Source organism: Lonchura striata, chromosome 19 (assembly GCF_050655825.1).
Source record: "Lonchura striata isolate lonStrDom1 chromosome 19, ASM5065582v1, whole genome shotgun sequence".
NCBI lineage: Eukaryota > Metazoa > Chordata > Aves > Passeriformes > Estrildidae > Lonchura > Lonchura striata.
The window spans coordinates 4,725,279-4,737,208 of NC_140721.1; the positions used below are offsets into that span (position 1 = coordinate 4,725,279).

The following is an 11,930-nucleotide window of genomic DNA, read 5'->3' on the forward strand; positions in this document are numbered from 1 at the left end:
CAGGCTCAGACCAGCCCACACCAGGCATGACAAAGCTGCCCGAAGGAGGGAGCACAGCTCCCTGCTGTTCCCCTCCCGGAGCCTCCCCCAGCAGTGCAGCTGGGAGCAGGCAGGCTGGCAGCCAGGAGCAAGAGGCAAGAGAAGCACCAGGGCAGCACCACTGGGCTGAGCTGAGCCAAGGCTGACTGCAAGTCATGCTGATGTGGAATTCCTCCAGCCTCTGGCTGCAGCACACCCAGCCTCTGCAGCCCCAATCCTTGCCCAGCAGTGACAGCAGCTTTGCTGCAAGAGGGGCAACTTCTCCCACATCTTTCTTACATGTGACTACGTGTAAAAAGGTGCCTGGGGGTCAGGGGACCCTGCTCTGCACATCCACAGGGAAGAGGCTGGATTGGTGGTGACAGGGAAGCACACAGGGAAGCAGCACTCATCCTCCAGGCAGTTTTCCATCCCTTACAGCAGGCAGGGAGCATCTCCTGCCCACCTCGCCCGATCCCAAGTGAGGGGTGTCAAGCCAGGGCCACACAACTCAGCACAAAGCTCCACCCTAGTCCTGAGAGCAGCCCCTTCTTTTCATCCACCACTGCCCTGGGAATCTGCCACCCCCAAGAGGCCTGAAGGAACTCGGTGTCCCAGCATTCAAGAGCCCAAACACCCCAGTCAATATTTGGTCATGGCTTTCATCATCTTTCTCAGTCAAATCTAAGTATGTACTTAAGCTCAAGTACCCTGAAGACTTTTGCGTATTTCCCCCATTCCCTGCTCACCCAGTGCTCCACGTTCTCCTGACTCCAAACACTCCAAAAACCTGGTTTCATCTAGACACTTAAAGCCAAACGTTGCAGAGGCAGCCAACAGCAGCATTTGGAAACAACCCTGAGGACAGTGAACCCTGTGAGGAACACCACCAGGGAAACTCACACTGTAAGCACGTGGAGATTGTGCCAGAAAAAACCCACAAAGCCTCCACTGCTGGATTAGCAGGAGGGTTCCAAGTGAACCTGCAGCATAAGCAGGGAGCTGATACGCTGGGGAAATGGTGTGACAGGTCACCTGTATCACATCAGAGCCACTGCCAGGTTTTTGTTGTGGCCACCCGTGGTCGGTTTCACAAGGAAGAGATGTAGAACACCCAGAACACTGTTCACAAACACATCCTAATTACCCTGTGCAAGAAAATGCAAGGCACAAGAGATCTGGGGGAAAATGTAGAGGTATTTGAGATTTAGGTGTCACCTCACACTGACAGAATCCCAAACACTCTCTGAGTAGGGCAGCACTGTCCCTGCACAGCCCTCTCCTGGAGCAGTCAGCTCTGCCCACCACTGCCAGGAAGGGAAGGAGGAGCCCCTGTAAGGAAGTGAAGGCCCAGAAGTTTGCTGGGTGCTCTCTTTCACACGGGCTGTGCTGCCACAAAACACAAGAGCCCTCAGTGGTGTCACAAAGTTTATTAAGTCTGTACAGTCCTCAGCAGATGCAGTTTAGATGATTCCAATCTGGAAAGAAGCAAAGGATGTTAAAACAGATGTTATGGTGGCAGAAAGGCAAAGCTTCCACCACAGACATCACTGCCACGGCTGCTTCTCTCCAGGATTTCTGTCCTCCAAGGCTTCCTCCTCCCAGACCAGCCCAAGAGCTTTACACACCCACTTGGGACATTTATTTCCACAGTGCTCCTTGTGCTGTACATTTCCCTACTCCTCTCTGTACCACCTCTGCCTCCTTGAGGACTGAACTGACTGAGCCTGGCTCCTCAGCACTCAGATCCTGTCTGCCTACAAGGCCACAGAAGTGCCACCACGCTTGAAGCACAAGTACCTCATGAAGAAACTCAGGAAGAACAACCAGTGGAGGAGACATGAGACAAAGTGCAAAAAAAGCTCCCATGTTTTAAAGACATCTCACCTTGTTGGCCACATCCAGTGCATCATAATCCGGAGCCAGTCGGACGTAAGCCTTCTTCTCTCCATCAGGCCTAGAGAGGAAGAGGAGGCATCAGGACAGAGGCAACTCCTCCCCCCTGCTCCACATTCCTGCAACTCCCATGTGCATCAGTGGTTCCTTTGGAAGCATCACATTACTCAGTGGAATCAAAAGTTTACATCATTTGCACAGGACTCCCTGGGTGTCAGAAGTGCTCCTTGAAGAGGCAAAGAGCCCCCCGAAGAAGCCAAGAGCTCCCTGAGGAAACCAACACTCTGGCCTGCCAACATTTCCCACTTCCACCAAGATGTGCTCAGTCAAAAGCTGCACTTAGCTATGGAGCTTTATCCCACATCTGCTGAACCTCAAACACACGTGTTCCCACTTCCTGCTAAAATGAAGCACCTCACACCCACCAGGGACCTGCTCTCCTCCCCCTTCTCACCTGATCAACGTGTTAACCTTGGCCACATCGATATCATACAGCTTCTTGACAGCCTGTTTGATCTGGTGCTTGTTTGCCTTGACATCCACGATGAACACCAGAGTGTTGTTATCCTCGATCTTCTTCATCGCCGATTCTGTGGTCAGAGGGAACTTGATAATGGCATAATGGTCCAGCCTGCAAGAGAGGCCCTATGATTAACAGAGGCCTGGCAGCTGCTCCTCTGAATTTCCAGGAGCTTTCTTTGGGATGCATCAGTCACCTAAGGTCATAATCACAAACTCTCAGGCTTTGGTCGCTTTAAAATCATCACCTGCACCCCAAACCACCAGGGCTGCTCCCACCCCCCAACCCCCACGCACTTGTTTCTCCGTGGGGCGCTCTTCCGGGGGTATTTGGGCTGCCTCCGCAGCCGCAGCGTCTTGGGCCTGCGGAAAGTGGGCGACGTGCGGATCTTCTTCTTCTTGTGGCTGTGGACCCCCTTCAGGACGGCCTTCTTGGCCTTCAGCGCCTTTGCCTTAGCTTCTGTCTTCGGAGGCACAGCTGTGAGGAGAGCTCAGTCAGCACCACAAGGATCTGCGGCTTCCCCCGGTCAATGAGCAGGACCTCACCCAGCGCCCCGCGCTCCTCACACAACCGAGAGGAGCCCCAAAACGCCCAACTTGAGTTTAAAGTCTCCCGCTTCCATGCGGGTAAAGTCACTTATTCCCTCCCCACACACGACTCCCAGCATCGAGGCGGGAACATCCCCCACCTCCCTCAGACAAGCCGGCAGGCCTGCCCCGCCACCTACACGTGCCCGCGCCTAACACAGCGCCGGAACTCCGCGCTACTCCCCGTTTCGCTTAGCTCATCCCCCCACACACATATACCAGCTCCCCGCGGGGTCCCACACGCCGCCCCGCGGCCCCAACACAGAACCAGAGCCCCGCGCCCTCACCCTCCTTCTTCGCCTTGGGCGCCATCTTGGCCAGGCGGAAGCCGAAAGGGGTCTCCCACCCCGCGCTGCACGGGCTTATACCCTCCCCAAAATCTCGCGGGAGCAAGACGGAATCCCCCCCATCACCCCGCCGCCCCAACTCTCGCGACATTTCCGAAGCATGCCGGTAGTGGTAGTAGTTCTTAACGGCATCCCGCGCACACGCGCGATGGTGTCCCGTGCGCCGCGAGGCGTCATGGGAGTTGTAGTCTGGCACGCTGCTGTCCCTTGCCGCCGTCGTGGCGGTGCGGGACCGGGATGAACCCCGGGGTGGCGGGGGATTACCGGGGTCCCGTCGCGGTGGTAGCAGCGCAATGGCCCAGGCCTGGAGTAACGGGCGTTCTGGCCCCTCCCACGCCCCCGAACGGGGGCGTGGGAGGGGCCAGAACGCCGGTTACTCCGGGACTGGGCGTGAAGAACCGAGCACCGCTACCGGAGCTGGGAGGTTGACGGTAACGGGGACACCCCGGGTCATCCCCTCACCGTGGGGACAGGGACGAGGCAGGGAGAGCTTGATCTTGGACTGGGACGAGGCGAGGGGACAGCGGGGTCTGTGCACGGCGGACACGGGACGGGCGGGACACGCGGGGACCGGTGGGACACGGAGGTGGGGGTGGGTGAGATTTGGGGACAGCGAGATTGCGGGACAAGGGACAGTGATACCGTGGGATGGCCGTGAGGACAGCTGGGACACGGGGATGGGTGGATGGGGATAGTGGTACACGGGTGTGCAGGGACACGGGGACAGCTTTGTCGCGGGGTGTGGGACATTGTGGGACAGTGTGGGACAGCCACAGCTGAGGGCAGGGGGACACTGATACCTTAGGATGGGGATGTGGGGATGCGCCAGGGTGTGAGGACAGCCACAGTCGAGGTGGCTCGATGTGGGGACAGATGTGGGCTCGAGGTGACAGGGATGTGGGGACAGCCAGCCTTGGTGGCATTGGGGAATCAGGACACAGGGGACAGCCGTGTCTGGGAAAGTGGAGAGTGTTTGACTAAGGGGACAGTCCCACCTGGGGACACGGGGACAACCACGCTCCAAAGTGCTGCTAGTGGCCACAACTGTGCCGTGAGGACATCGCCACTCCTTGCTCTCTCTGTCCCCAGACCCCGCGGTGACCCTCATCCCACCGCTGCTCCCCCCGGCCACCCCCGGACCATGAACGTGCTGGCTCCGGTCCGCAGGGACCGGATCATCACCGACCTGCCCGCGGTGAGCAGGGGGACACGCCAGCCCGTGGGGGGCGACCCGGCCGAGCCCCGTGGTCACGCCGGTGTCCCCTCTTTGTCCCTTCCGCAGTGTTTTCGGACGGAGGCCGCCCTGCACACCCGCCCCTCCTTCCACCCCACGGTGGCCAGCGCCTGCCAGGAGCAGCGGACGGGCACCGTGGGGTCGGTGCCGCCCGTTTCGGGGTCGGGGTGGGGGTCGGGGTGGGGGTGCCGTGGGTGCCCCAGCCGCGCGTGGGGGTCGCGGCGTGGGCGCCGCGTGGCTGGCGGCGCTGCCCGGTGCCGAGCCCTGCGTCACGGCGCTGGAATGCGGCGCGGGGGGGACACGGGGGGACACGCGGGGAGCGCGGGGCGGGGATGCGGAGCGCCGCGGCCGCCAGGGGCCGTGGGGTGATGGGAGTCCCCCTTGCCCCCCACCCTGCCGAGCCGCGCGTCCCCCTCGCTGCAGGTTCAAGATCTCCAAGATCATCGTGGTGGGAGACCTCTCGGTGGGGAAGACCTGCCTGATCAACCGGTAACGGGACCCCCGGAGAGGCTCGGAGGGGGATGGCGATGGGGGGGAGGGATCCCTCTCCCCCAAAGGGCGGCAGCACCGTGGGCTGAGCCCAGCTCCAGCCAGACTCTGGACGCTGAGCCCCCACGGGGTTGGGATGAGGGGGTCAGGGGATGCTGATACCCGCCTCACTCCCCACCAGGTTTTGCAAGGACGTTTTTGATAAGAACTACAAGGCGACCATCGGGGTGGATTTCGAGATGGAGCGGTTTGAGGTGCTGGGGGTGCCCTTCAGCCTGCAGCTGTGAGTAGGTGCCAGCCCCTTCCCCACACACCCCTGCAACCCCCTCCTCACCTCCCACATCCCCCCAGGTGGGACACGGCTGGCCAGGAGCGTTTCAAGTGCATCGCCTCCACCTACTACCGGGGAGCACAGGGTGAGCTCCTCACTGCAGCCCAGATGCCACCCCACTGTCCCTGTCCCTGTCCCCGTCCCCATCTCACCCCTCCTTCCTTCCCAGCCATCGTGATTGTCTTCGATATCAATGACCTGGAGACCCTGGAGCACACACGGTGGGTGACACATGGCCCAGCATGGGGGCCTTTAGGGCTGGACAGAGAGGGGTTGTGGGGCTGCTGAGGTGTGTGGGCACGAGGGCAGTGCTCGGCCAGCAGCTGGTGACAGTGGCTCCCACAGGCAGTGGCTGGCTGAGGCTCTGAAGGAGAACGACCCATCCAACGTGATCCTCTTCTTGGTGGGCTCCAAGAAGGATCTGACCGTGAGTGTGTCCCCATCCCTGTGGGCAAACTGTGCCCTGGCTGTCCCTGTCACCCACCCACGCCCGGCTTGGTTGGCAGACCCCAGCAAAGTACAGCCTGATAGAGAAGGACGCTCTCAAGGTGGCCCAGGAGATGCAGGCAGAGTACTGGGCTGTCTCCTCTCTCACTGGTGAGTCCCAGCTGGCTGGGGGGGCTACAGATCCCGGCACCAGCCAGGTCAGGGGGCACTCAGGGGGTCTCTTCCCTCAGGGGAGAACGTGCGGGATTTCTTCTTCCGAGTGGCGGCGCTGACCTTTGAGGGCAGCGTGCTGGCCGAGCTGGAGCGCGGCCGCGGCGCCCGCAGGATCGGCGACACCGTGCGTGAGTAGCCCTGGCCAGCCCTGCGTGGGTGTCCCCCTGGTCCCCGCAGCCAGCCAGCCACCAACCCTCCTTCCTGTGTGCCTCAGGGATCAGCAGCAGGGAGAGCGACCTGTACCTGTCAACGCCCCGCAGGAATCGCAAGTGCTGCCCGTGAGGGGACAGCCCCGGCCCCCTCCGTGCTCACACCTCTGGACCAAAGAGGGGCGACCCCGGCCGGCCCCCAGGAGATGTCCCTGCCACCCCCAGCCCCCCCAGCCCATTGCCTGCCTGGGCACCCCCGGCTGGGGCAGGCAGGAGCACTCGTGTGGCTCCTGTAGCTATGCAAACCCAGGTACTGCTTGCAGGGGGAGATGTCCTCAGGCTCCCTTTTGCCTTAATAAAATCTTTTTTATGCTTTGTAAGGAAGGTGTGGGGCTGGGGGCAGGGGGCTGGGGCTGGCTGTGGGTCTCCCTGTCCCTGGCTGCAGCCCCCAGGCTCACAGGGAAGCAGGAGGATGGATGGCTGCCGCTGAGGATGAGTTCCTTTTCCACCGAGGAGCATCCCTGTCCTGCAGAGCCAGCAGCCCTCCAGGGGACACACGAGGTGACACTCCCACGTCAGTCCCAGCCAAAGCGGTGCTGGTCGAAGCGGGGCTGCAGGCGCGGGGGGACACAGTGGGAGCACTTGTAGCGCTCCTGGATCCACTTCCCTCCCTCGCTGTTCTCCATGCAGATGGCAGCGACGCCTGTGGGGACACGCAGGGGGGCTCAGCACTGGCCACCACACCCCGTGGGAACGCTGGTCCCTCTGCACCCATGGGTGCACCCTGGGCTGCCCTCTCCTACCTGCCACGACCCCGCCCAGCCGCTCCACCAGCTCGATGGCCGCTCTCATGGTGCCCCCAGTTTCAACCCACTGGTCCACCAGAAGGATGCGCAGACCTGGAGGGGGCAGAGGCTGTGGATGAGCGCCCCGTGCCCACGCCGCAGCCCCCTGGCAGGGGAGCGCCCTGCTGGCTCACCCGGTGAGATGGCATCGGCGCGGACCTCCATCACCTTCTGGCGGCCCGAGTAGTCGCTGTAGGGCTGTGCCACCGTCTGCACGCACAGGTGCCCGGCTTTGCGGATGGCCAGGAAGCCTTTCCGCAGAGCAGCAGCGGCCGCGGCGCCTGGAGGTGGCACGGCGCCGTCAGAGCCCCGGCACAAGGGGCAGGGACCCCACGCTGGCCCGTGAGCCGCGTCCTGCTCACCCAGGATGAAGCCCATGGCGTCGATGCCGGCCACCATGTCGATGGCATCTCCCTGGAAGGGCTGCAGCAGGTCGGCCACACAGTCCTGCAAGCCCTGGGGGGAGAGCGGAGGGGCTGGGTGCCCGCAGCCCACCGTGGGCACCCACAGCTGGGCGCCCCAGCAGCCCCGTGGGGATGCAGCCCTCCCTGGCACCCCGGGCACTGGGTACTTGCGGGTGGCAGTAGAGCCGGGAGGGGTCCAGCCAGGCATAGTTGGGACCTTTGACGTTGGGGGCCATCAGTGCCAGGTACCAGCCCTTCTCCCGGGTGGCAGGGACGTGGCACAGGTCCATGCGTGGGGACTGCAGGCGCTGCAAGCACTGAACATGAAGGGGAGGGGGGGGTGAGATTTCCCCACCTCCGTTCTCCACAGGGCTCCCCACGGCCTGGTGCCCCCCACCCACACCCACACGTGGCACCCCAAGGCCCAGGGTTCCCATTCTGGCTCCGTACCTGGGTGCTGGTGGCAGGGCTGAGCCGAGCGGGACCGTCACGGGAGCGTCACAGACAGCGACAGCTGAGCGGGGGCAGCCCCTGTGGCACCGGGCCAGCGCCCTCGGCCAGCTGGACGCTGGAACAGTGCCAGGCAGGAACCCTTCCCACGGGCCAGCGATGTCCCCCTCCGGCTCTGCTGTCCCAGCCAGGCAGTGCTGTGCTGGGAAGAAAAGGGGCTGCGGTGTTTGCACCCCACGTGGGTGCCCCCAGCCCATGCCAGCGCGGGTGGCACAGTGGTGTGGCACCCTGTGATGCGAGGGCCAGCGAGCCAGGGCGATGCTCGGGGGGTGTCCCGCAGCTTTGGGTGGTCCCGGGCAGCGCAGGGATTTTTTTGAGGCCACGCACGTCCCCGTTGGGGTGTCCAGGATCTGTCCTGCCCTGCGGAGAGCTGGATCTCACAGCATCCCAGTGAGCCAGGGCCGTGCCCTGACTGCCAATGGGCTCCCGGGGCAGGAGCTGGCAGGAGGGACAGCCCTGGCAGCGCTCTGGGAATGCCAGTGTGGCTGCCAGCCCGGCTGGCACCGGGCTCCGGGATGTCACACGGCGTACGGGCACATCTGTGGGACGGGATGGGATGGGGATGGGGATGGGATGGGATGGGATGGGATGGGATGGGATGGGATGGGATGGGATGGGATGGGATGGGATGGGATGGGATGGGATGGGATGGGATGGGATGGGATGGGATGGGATGCAGCGCCACAGGGAGCCTCCGTGGGATGGGACATGGGGATGCAGCACCCGCTCGTGGGGTGGGACGTGCAGATGTGGGGAGCACCCGCGGGGAGGGACACGGGGATGCAGGGAGCGTGTCTGTGGGCTGGGATCCGGGGCTGCACAGAGCATCCATAGGGTGGGACGCAGGGATGCAGGGAGCATCGTTCTCCCGTCGGGGGCCGCTCCGGGGCCGGGGGCTGTGCGGGGGCCGGTGCGTCACGGGGCGGGGGTTTGGGGCCGGCTCGTTACCGGTCCCGGCACATCACCCCACCGGCTGCCACAGCAACGGGGCCGGTCCCACCGGGAGGGGTGACCCCTTCCCCGCGGGCTGGCGGCGCGGGACGTGCCGCGGCTGCGGGAGCGGCTGCAGCACCCCGGCTCTGCGGGACCCTCGGCGCGGTGCCGGGCCGTGCCGGGCCGTGCCAAGCCGTGCCGGGCCGCCCCGCGTGGGCGGGCTGCGCCACTCTATAAGGCGGCCCCACGGCGGCGAGCGGCGCGGTGCCATGTGCGCCCCGGGGCTGCTCTGCTGCCTCCTCCTCCTCCTCTTCCTCCTGCTGCCACCTGCCCCCGGAGCGGCCCCGCCGGGACGGGCCCGCGCCCGCCGCGGGCTCACCTACCCCGGGACGCTGTGGTGCGGTGCGGGCAGCAACGCGGACAGCTACGAGCAGCTGGGTAAGGGCGGCAGGGATGCTGCTACATGTATCTTCCCATCCCATCCCACTGCCTTCCATCCCTTCCAATTCCATTCCTCAAATCCTTTCTCCTCATCCCCATCCCATCCCATCCCATCCCACCCCATCCCCAACCCAGTGCTCCTCCAACACACCCAGCCCAGTGCTGGGTCAGTCCCCACAAATCCTAATCCAGTCCATCCCAGTACTGGTCTACTCCAGCCCCTGTTCCCATGCTAATTCAATTCCTGTCTGTCCCAGTTCAGTCCCCACCCAAGCACCAGTCCAATCCCAGTTCACCTCTGCCCAGTTACTGTCAATCTGGTCCTGGTGCACTCTTGATCCAGCCTCTGTCCCCAGCCTACTCTGTGCTCCATCCTGCTGCCATTCCAGTTCCCATCCCAAGACTGGTCCACTCCCAGTTGCTCTCCTGATCCCAGTCTAAACCCTCTCGTGGCCCTGCTCCAGGATCCATTTTAGTCCCATTCTCATCCCCAGTGGGGTACTGGCACAGCCCAGTGCCCATCCCAGCGCCAGCCTTGTCCCCACGCTGTGCTGATCCAGCTGAGCCCAACCCATCCATCCTTACCCATCCCACCATGATTCCATGCCTGTGTCAATCCAATCTAATCCTGATCCCAGTCCTAGCCTAGCTCAACCCTAGCCCTGCTCACGGCCCCCCAGCCCTGCCTGCAGCCCCCGTTTCCCCACAGGGGAGCACCGGGACACGGACCGGTGCTGCCGGGACCACGACCACTGCCAGCACGTCATCCACCCCTTCAGCGCCCGCTACGGCTACCGCAACCTGCGCTGGCACACCATCAGCCACTGCGACTGCGACCAGCGGTGAGTGCCAGCCTGCCAGCCTGCCCCGGGGCACCCCGGCATCCCCCCGGGGGCTGGCAGCCCCCCGAGCCCGGCTGTGCCCTCCTGAGCCCGGCTGTGCCCCCTGAGCCCAGATGTGTCCCCTGAGCCTGGCCGTGCCCCCTGAACCGAGCTGTGCCCCCTGAGCCCAGCTGTGCCCCCTGAGCCCAGATGTGCCCAGCTGTGCCCAGCTGAGCCCCTGAGCCCGGCTGTGCCCCGGGCAGGCTGAAGGAGTGCCTGCGGCGGGTGAACGACACGGCCTCGCGGGTGGTGGGCCAGGCCTTCTTCAACGTCATCCAGGTGCCCTGCTTCGAGTTCACCTACAGGGAGGAGTGTGTGGAGCCCTATCTCTATGTCTGGTGAGTGCCCCCCTGCCCTGGGGACTGTCCCCTGCCCGGGCTTGTCCCACCCCGTGGTGCCTCCTCGATTCTGGCAGGTGCAAGACGTACAACACGGTGGCCGTGGCGGTGCCCCGAGAGCCGGTGCTGTATGAATTTGGGGGGGAGCTCATCGACAGGGCAGCCAGGCCCAGGGGAGTCCCCCTGAGCCCCCCATGGGGCAGCACAGAAGGAGGAGCCCTCCCAGTGGATCATCACACGGGGACAGCGCCCAAGGCAGTCAAGAAAGAGAGGAAGAGAAAGAAAGATAAGAAAAAAAAGGGGAAAGGGCTGAAAAAGAAAGGCCACAGGGCACAGAACCATCCTGCAGCTGCTGCCCCTGCTGATCCCCGGGCCCTGTTGCCATCCCTGGGGGAAGCATCCAACACCATCCTCAGCGATGCCCCGGCACCGGAGGGAGTGGGCAGGGAGCCAGTGCCAGCCACTCCCTCGCCGGTCCCCACCACCCACGGGAAGAGGAGGAAGGAGAGGAACAGAAAGAAGAGGCTGAAAAGTAAAATTCCGGCTGAACCTGCACGAGAGCTGCAGCTCTGAGTCCCCCCTGGGCCCTGCATGGGTTCTGGCTGTGAAATAAATTTACATCTGCTTGAGCATCCTTGGCTTTGTCTCTGGGGAAAGGATGGCACCGGGGGCTGATCCCATGGGAGGGGAACACCGAGACTGGGTGGGGATCCAGGGGTTTGAGCTGTTCCTCACTGCCCCCCTCAGTTCATGTCATTGTCCTGGCACTGGACACAGCTCCTGGCCACGTGCTGGCAGCAGGGCTGAGCCCCAGGTTTAGCTCCCCTGCTAGAGGGTTAAATTCCAGCTCCTCAGGCGTGTAATTTTCTCCGGGAGTTCTCTGAATTGCACCACCCAAGCTCTCTCATCCTCCTCATGCCTTGCCTTTCCCATGCTCCCACACCAGCATCAATTCCTTCTCCATTCCTTTGGGAGGAACAGGAGCTTGGCCCTCCCTGAAGGCTCCTCAAATGCCTGCAAAGCTCCTTGGAGTGGGACAAGATGCTTTTCCAGCCCTGGGACAAAGGCTGGGGCAGAGAGAGCTGCCCGTGTCCCTTCCTGGTGGGTGGGGACCCTGTCTGGGCCCCTGCAGCGAGGAGCAGGAACAGGGCACAGCCACCAACTCCTCCAAAGTGCTCCAAAGGGTGGAGCGTGGCTCAGCCCAGCGTCCTGGTGAGGTGGTGGAAAGATTTTCCTGCAGCAGCACCAAATACCAGACCTGGAAAAAGCTGGAGCGGCAGGAGCCAAGCAGACAGCAAACCCCACACTGAGGAGCGTGCAGTGCAATCCCAAATCCCCGAAATAAGC

General features: G+C 63.2%; 4 protein-coding genes and 2 non-coding genes across 9 annotated transcripts; 2 read left to right on the forward strand and 4 right to left on the reverse strand.

Annotated features, from left to right (window-relative positions):
• Positions 1 to 1,433: 1,433 nt before the first annotated feature.
• Positions 1,434 to 3,361, reverse strand: RPL23A (ribosomal protein L23a). 2 transcript variants are annotated; one of them, XM_021551036.3, is made up of 5 exons: positions 3,309 to 3,361; positions 2,731 to 2,911; positions 2,369 to 2,545; positions 1,906 to 1,975; positions 1,434 to 1,496 (listed from the first exon to the last, which is right to left on the reverse strand). In XM_021551036.3, exons 1-5 carry the CDS (start codon positions 3,331 to 3,333, stop codon positions 1,482 to 1,484), a joined length of 468 nt encoding a protein of 155 aa, XP_021406711.1. In that variant the 5' UTR covers positions 3,334 to 3,361; the 3' UTR covers positions 1,434 to 1,481. The 2 variants fall into 2 exon arrangements, with proteins under 2 accessions (XP_021406711.1, XP_085413505.1); XM_085557379.1 differs by lacking the exon at positions 1,434 to 1,496 and having other exon boundaries at positions 1,876 to 1,975.
• LOC116184325 (small nucleolar RNA SNORD42) lies at positions 2,047 to 2,113 on the reverse strand. Its single transcript, XR_004149087.1, has one exon. It is a non-coding gene; the product is annotated as a small nucleolar RNA SNORD42 (small nucleolar RNA).
• On the reverse strand, positions 2,617 to 2,688 carry LOC116184326 (small nucleolar RNA Z17). The gene has a single exon (XR_004149088.2). It is a non-coding gene; the product is annotated as a small nucleolar RNA Z17 (small nucleolar RNA).
• Positions 3,362 to 3,743: 382 nt separating the features above from the next.
• RAB34 (RAB34, member RAS oncogene family) lies at positions 3,744 to 6,611 on the forward strand. Of its 3 annotated transcripts, none has more exons than XM_021550919.4 (11): positions 3,744 to 3,799; positions 4,458 to 4,563; positions 4,651 to 4,742; positions 5,026 to 5,091; positions 5,273 to 5,374; positions 5,443 to 5,507; positions 5,592 to 5,643; positions 5,768 to 5,849; positions 5,929 to 6,019; positions 6,100 to 6,210; positions 6,297 to 6,611. In XM_021550919.4, exons 2-11 carry the CDS (start codon positions 4,510 to 4,512, stop codon positions 6,362 to 6,364), a joined length of 783 nt encoding a protein of 260 aa, XP_021406594.1. In that variant the 5' UTR covers positions 3,744 to 3,799; positions 4,458 to 4,509; the 3' UTR covers positions 6,365 to 6,611. The 3 variants fall into 3 exon arrangements, with proteins under 3 accessions (XP_021406594.1, XP_085413503.1, XP_085413504.1); XM_085557377.1 differs by having other exon boundaries at positions 6,100 to 6,206; XM_085557378.1 differs by having other exon boundaries at positions 5,443 to 5,643.
• Positions 6,577 to 8,066, reverse strand: LOC110482054 (uncharacterized). Its single transcript, XM_021550977.4, has 6 exons — positions 7,931 to 8,066; positions 7,648 to 7,797; positions 7,439 to 7,532; positions 7,211 to 7,357; positions 7,035 to 7,130; positions 6,577 to 6,934 (listed from the first exon to the last, which is right to left on the reverse strand). Exons 2-6 carry the CDS (start codon positions 7,768 to 7,770, stop codon positions 6,807 to 6,809), a joined length of 588 nt encoding a protein of 195 aa, XP_021406652.2. The 5' UTR covers positions 7,771 to 7,797; positions 7,931 to 8,066; the 3' UTR covers positions 6,577 to 6,806.
• A 961-nt stretch (positions 8,067 to 9,027) lies between these two features.
• PROCA1 (protein interacting with cyclin A1) lies at positions 9,028 to 11,215 on the forward strand. Its single transcript, XM_021550853.3, has 4 exons — positions 9,028 to 9,361; positions 10,074 to 10,206; positions 10,449 to 10,583; positions 10,661 to 11,215. The coding sequence occupies exons 1-4, from the start codon at positions 9,193 to 9,195 to the stop codon at positions 11,154 to 11,156; spliced, it is 933 nt and encodes a 310-aa protein (XP_021406528.3). The 5' UTR covers positions 9,028 to 9,192; the 3' UTR covers positions 11,157 to 11,215.
• Positions 11,216 to 11,930: the final 715 nt, after the last annotated feature.